Source organism: Gavialis gangeticus, unplaced genomic scaffold, assembly GCF_001723915.1.
Source record: "Gavialis gangeticus isolate Ggan-Ray unplaced genomic scaffold, GavGan_comp1, whole genome shotgun sequence".
Classification (NCBI taxonomy): Eukaryota; Metazoa; Chordata; order Crocodylia; family Gavialidae; genus Gavialis; species Gavialis gangeticus.
The window spans coordinates 73,138,774-73,145,077 of record NW_017729033.1 but is presented as its reverse complement, the minus strand read 5'-3'; the positions used below and the strand labels follow the sequence as shown (position 1 = coordinate 73,145,077).

General features: G+C 37.3%; 1 protein-coding gene across 6 annotated transcripts in view; it reads right to left on the bottom strand.

The window, feature by feature from the left end:
* Nucleotides 1-6,304, bottom strand: part of LOC109303880 (exocyst complex component 1) — an 86,448-nt gene that overhangs the window by 3,984 nt on the left and 76,160 nt on the right. For all 6 annotated transcript variants that reach the window (XM_019526242.1, XM_019526241.1, XM_019526240.1 and 3 more), the window contains 4 exons: nucleotides 4,533-4,609; nucleotides 3,694-3,922; nucleotides 2,360-2,543; nucleotides 1,472-1,671 (listed from right to left, as the gene is read on the bottom strand). In XM_019526242.1, coding sequence (XP_019381787.1) covers nucleotides 1,472-1,671; nucleotides 2,360-2,543; nucleotides 3,694-3,922; nucleotides 4,533-4,609 — 690 coding nt within the window. The remainder of the gene's footprint in view (nucleotides 1-1,471; nucleotides 1,672-2,359; nucleotides 2,544-3,693; nucleotides 3,923-4,532; nucleotides 4,610-6,304) is intronic.

Genomic DNA, 6,304 nt, shown 5'->3' with positions numbered 1-6,304 from the left:
TGTGTATGTGTATGCCTGTGTGTAATGATGTGTATGATGATTTGTATGGTTTGTATGAATGGTGTGCCCAAACCTCTATGTCTAACTTGTGATCAATAAACGCAGCACCTTGCCTTATCCCCCTTTATAAAGTCTTGTTCATGATTTGCGCAATGGCAATTTGAGTAACAATGTTACAGTTCAACTGGATTGCTGGGACCCTTCTGGGAAATTAGATAAGAGACTTAAGTAATTTAGAAACAGGATGTTTGCTCCACATGTAAAGTGAAGAACAATAATGAAAATTATAGCAAGGAAAGATGCCCTTTTCCAAGACACAACAGGTTGGATATAATATTTAACACACGTTAGTAAGAAGCCATTGAGATCTTTAGACTTTTTTCCAGGTAAAAACTGGAGCCCCTTAGGCAGCCATTCTTACTGGAATTTAACAAAACAAGATATCTCATTCTTATCTGCCTGGCAGTGCAAATGCACATTGTGCACATTTGACAGTTTCTGGAGAAAAATATATTTTTCATCAGAAATACAGTTCAAAGGATCATGGGAAAGTAGGGCTGGAAGAGGTTCTCGTAAAGCAGGGGCAGGCAATTATTTCGAGTGGAGGGCTGTTTACTGAGTTTTGGCAAGCCATCAAAGGCCGCATGACAGGCAGCCAGGGGAAGATAAGTATTAATTTTCTAAAATTTTCAGGAGCCCCTCGGGCTGGATAGAATGGCCTGGCAGGCCGCATTTTGCCCACTCCTGTCATAAGGTCATCTAAACTAGCCCCCTGCTCAAGACATTATCAACCTAACTGAATCCCAGCCAAGTGTCTACCTAAAAGGCTTGATCATAACCACCATCCGACCCAGTGGGAAAAAAAATGTTGAGCACCACTGTTCTACTGCATCAGGATAATTTGCAAGAGCACCCTGCCCCCGAGTTGGCCTACTATCTGTAACAAAAGTTATCCCAAATATTCCCCTTTGATCTTCCCTGATACGAGTTTCCATTTTCATAAACCTGCATTTTGCATATTGGCTTACACTTCTGTTCCACACAGGAGAACACACTAACACCAGCAGACTCTCCCTGTGCCAAAAGAAGGGTGTTTGTGCCCAAAAGCTTGCAAAGAACAATTTTTCCAACTATTTAGCTGGTATAATTTAGTTGGTAGAAAATATCACATTCACCCAAATAACCTTTTCTGCCTATGTCCTTAGACCAACAAGGCTATAACCAACACCCCCAGTGCTCCAGGAATTTGCTGAACTGTTTGTGCACTGCTGTGTTTCCCATCCAGCAGATGTCCCAATAAATTAGAGTCCCAGGAAAACCAAGTCCTGTGATTTGGAAGCTTCAGTCAGTCATTAAAAGAAGGCCTTATCCACCTACTCCTGGTTGGGTGGCTTGTAACAGATGCCCACCATGACATTCCCCAGATGCTCCCCCCTCTGACCTTTACCCACAGGCTTTCAAAAGTACCTACATTCAGTTTCTCAAGAGGTTGTCCCAAAGAGTAGATAACATAAGATTGAAGATGATCTGTGTATTTCTGTTTAGCTTCTTTTTTCTCAGCCTCGAGACATGAAATTTTCAAACGAGACAGTGTGGCAAAAATATGGTGGAAGTTCTCCATCATCACCACATCCCTGGGAGTTTTCTGGCTTTCATTTGCCACTTTTTCCACTTAAAATAAAAAAAGTTGAAAATTCATTTCTCATCTCTTAAAGTAACTGAAAAACATCCAAATTATGGGGGGGAAGATCACCATGGAAGATGAGTGCAAGAGAGCCAGTTACAGTAACACCCCAGAAAAGGGTCTCTGGCTTTCACATCTAGAACAGATCTATTTATGTTTTTTTTAATTTTAGATAGATCCACAAACTGTCACTGTATAGCACCAGAAAGCACCTACCAACCCGTTATCTTAAAAAAATGATGAAAAAAAGATTCAGTATGGCTGCATCCAGTATGCATTTGTTAACATTTAAGTTAATAACCAGTATGCTTGTTGTAATCAACAACTGATTTCAATCAATATTTCCTAAAACATTTTTATATGCAAAGCACATGTGATCACACAAGCATGTACCCAGATGGCTTTAGTAGCAGAAAATAGAATTTTTCAAAATAAGGCCAGGCTGCTCAAGTTTTGCTACATGGATACATCTACTATTGATGACGTGTTTGATGTCAAGATAAATGCCATTTATCGTATTTCTGATCCATCTTCCTCATTGACCAGTTTAAGGAATGCCATTAATGATAATTACAGGCACAACTATGTATCCTGCCCTCCAAATTAGAAGGAAAGACACCTTGGCTAAGCAGTGGTTTTCGAATAAATTGGGCTGACCACAGCAACAGACCTTACCATTGAAGAAAACAGCCGTTATAAGTTTTAAGTAGGCTTTATCAAGATCTCCTCGGCGCTCTGCGTTCTTGAAAATAGAGTCAGCAAGTGCCGCAAACTCTTCAAATTCAGCCACAAATGGAAGGATTCCAACTTTACTCTTCTTTGATATCTTTACCTCTTCCATCTGTTTAATTTGGTTACTCTTGAGTTAAAAGCAAAAAGAAATTAATCTATACATTGTTGAAAACATAGTGTCAGACAAGAAAATAGGAAAAAAGTACTCATTTCACAAAACTCTTATAATTGTCCTTTTACGTCTTTGTGTGATCTGCTCTTTTTATCCTTTTTACCCAAACAGACTTTTACAAAACAGGGAACACAAGTACAATATATTTTACAGCTTCTGTTTTCCTTCCTCCTTGTTTATGTAAAAAAAGCACATATTCTGCAGCTTCCTGCAAGCAACTAGCAACTTGTACTCGCAAATACTAAGATAAGTTTAATTTTATAAAGAACTACTTGTCCAATGCAACCAAATTAAAAAGTAAAAATAAGAAAGGAACCAAACATTTTCTTATGCTTCATTCTTACTAATAAATACAATTAATAAATTCTGCCCATCTGTAATTATAACAGTAGAAACTTATACTGAGATACTATACAGTTAGTAAGCAGTGTTAGGTCTTGTTTGTTTGTTTTCATATGAGCAAAAGCCCTAATGTAGATGTTGATTTTCTGGAAAAGGGTCCTTTCAATTATACAATTTATTTAATTCAAGTGTTTGCATAGGGACTGTGCCAGCAAAAGCATATTTTGGCAAAAGAAGCTGCACCTATCCTAGAAGGGTACACCATTTGGTCTTTACTAGCAAGCCTATCTAAATTCACATTTAATACATTTCTGAAGGCAAGACAGAGATGCTATTTTACCTTCTGTCCAACTTCAGACTAACACAGCTCTCTTTTTTTTTTTTTTTTTTTTTTTTTTTTTTTTTTTTAGAAGTAGCAGTAGTATAAAACAAATTTTGTTTAGCAAATCAGGTGACTCAAGGGCTATGTTTGCCTTACTCACACCAGCAGGATAAGGGCAAGTTCTAGAGCACTGCAGTGTCAAAACTCTCGTCTCATCCCTCAAAAGTGGCTGCACTTCTCTGGTTCATTCTTAAAAACGCTCAAGACAAAACTACTCACCAATCATTAATGCAATTTTGGAGGTATGTGACTTACTTTACATTTATTCATAATCAATGAATAAACAAATTATTTATAAAACCAATGACATTTAAGGTTTAGATTCTTCTTCCATTTTTAATGCGCTTAAATTTTATAAGAAGTTTAGTTTTAAAAACTTACAATGCATTTGTCAAAGTTCCTTTTGACAGTCACCAAAACATTTCCAAGTGTTGTGCTGAGGAAGGAAGCAGGGTCCACATTCTGAGCTGTCCAAACATGGTGACTCATTTTAACTAGCATATAAAGGGAATTAAAGCTATCAATCTTGTCTCCCAAAGCTATGAGATTATTTAGTTCAGGCTCAATACAGCGAAATATTTTTATCATCATCTGCCGGATCATGTCTTTCCTGTAAAAGATATATAATAAATTAATTAATTAAAAATTAATCTGATGATTTACCAAGCTACTATGTATTTTCATTATACAGAATGAAAAATGTGTTGGTATTAAGTTTCTTTCTTTTACTTAATTCACTAAGTCTGAATGTTTTCAGCATGGGACTAAAAAAAGAAAACCAGAGTGTTTGTCACGTTAGTAGAATGCTGTCAAAACCAAAACCCCACACCTTAAGTGTATAAGAAGATAATGGTTTTTATTTAGTTCATTAACATCAAACAAACAATCCAGCTTCTGAACCAGACTTGGCCTCCCCTAAAGGTCCAGGAGAACAGTTGACATGTATACAAAACAAAAAATGGGTTTTTTCATTGATTTTCTAGATAGGTATCAGAATTATTTTTTGTATTACAATTAAACACTTACCTGAACAAATTTAAGTATATATTATACACACTGAACAGTTAACATTTACTCTCAAACACAGAAGTCATTACTTATATTCCTGCAGGAAACAGGAGTAATTAACTTATGATTTAAACTCATAATAAATATATAGATATATTCATAATAAATGTTTAGATTCAGGAATGAACAAGAATAAAAATATCAAGACATACTCAGAAGAAATAGGCTGTGCAACACTAGGATTATATGACCGAGATAAAGTTCCTCCATCTGTGTCCTCTGTTTCACTCTGCAAGAATTAGGCAGGATGTTATGTTTAATTAAGATACCAAACTAAAATTCTATACCTAACTAATAGTTATGTTTACAAAAAACAAAAATTATCAGCACTAGTTTTTTCAAGTTGGTATATACACAGTAGTCACACTTGCATTATACTATGCCCTACTGCTCCAGAGTCACCTCAGCACTCCGAAGTACAGCATTCTCCAATCATTAGCTACCAAATTGCCAAATGACAATGGCCACCCTTAAAAGTCAATACTGTCTTCAAGGCAAGGCTTTGTCCTTGCCTCAAATTCTGAAGAATTTAGTCCCTCTCCATTATCTTCCCTCAACTCTTTTTGCATCATTTCCTCACCACATATACTCCTGTAACTAAATCACCCACATCTACTGTTATTATATAAGCAAATCATGAATATGTTACATTAAATGGTAACAGGTGTTGACTGATCTTCAATAATCCTTTGAAATTGTCCAAATCCACCAATGCAGTTTATGCCACACTTACGTGAGTGAGGACAGCAAGATAAGAATAGCTGTTTTACTGTAGTTTTTTCAATAAATGGGAAGATAGAAGGTTATATACTGGCAATGCTTGCCCAGTAGCATGTGTCAGATGGATTTCTGAGTCATGAACAGCTCGAGTCAAATAATCTGCCTGCCTGAACTAAGGTGTTAACAGTGTTCACCAACAGCATTATTCAGTTCCTGTCTTCTGGCCTCCATAGTGCAGAAGTACCTTTTTTCTATTGCAGACTATAAACAACAATTTAGTAACACTCTTTACTAATTGGTAGGTAAACACCAACAATGGAATAGCATGATTAAGGATTAGATTTTGATCCTACTGAAGTCACGGACAAGCTGCCCTTGACTTCAACAGGACCAGAATTTTACCCCATAATGTACCTAGTCTCCATCTGGGAGGAAAGGAGGTGTGGGGAAACACTGTCTTTTCTCCATAAAAATAGTAGCATGGCGATGTCTCTTTTTGAGAATTTATAGTAGCATAGAGTGATGTTGTAGTTATATTGGTCCAGGAATTGAAAGAGGCAAGGATTTCTTAGGATGATTTCTTTTATTGGACCAACTGCATTGCTGGAAGAGACTTAGACATGCTTGAATGCAAGGCAATGCAGACCTGAAGAAGGGCATCCTGCATTCGAAAGCTTGTCGACCTTTATCCCAAGTAGTCAGTTGGTCCAATAAAAATATCCTTGCCTCTCTTTTTGACAAGAAAACTCATCAACCATGAGAGAAATAACAGCCTGCATTGTTCAGGTTGCCAGCAATTCAAAATATGCATCTTAACCTTGGCATGCATTATCTGCAAGTCAAGGAATTGAACATACAAGTGGTTAGTTAGTTTTCCACTCTGAGGTCCAGGCACAGTTTGGATTGTTGTGTACAAAAACTGGTATAGCAACAGTGGTAGCTACATATGCTAATTTTTGACCTGGATGGAAGTGGGCAGTGGGGTCCCTCAGGGCTCAGTCCTTGGGCCTGCACTGTTCAATTTCTTTATTAGTGACTTGGATGACGGGGTGAAGAGCAGCCTGTTTAAATTTGCAGACAACACCATGATTTGGGGTGAGGTGGGCACACTAGAAGGGAAGGACAGATTACAGCAGGACCTGGACAGGTTACAGGGGTGGGCAAATGAAAATAGGATGAGATTCAATACTGATAAGCGCAGGGT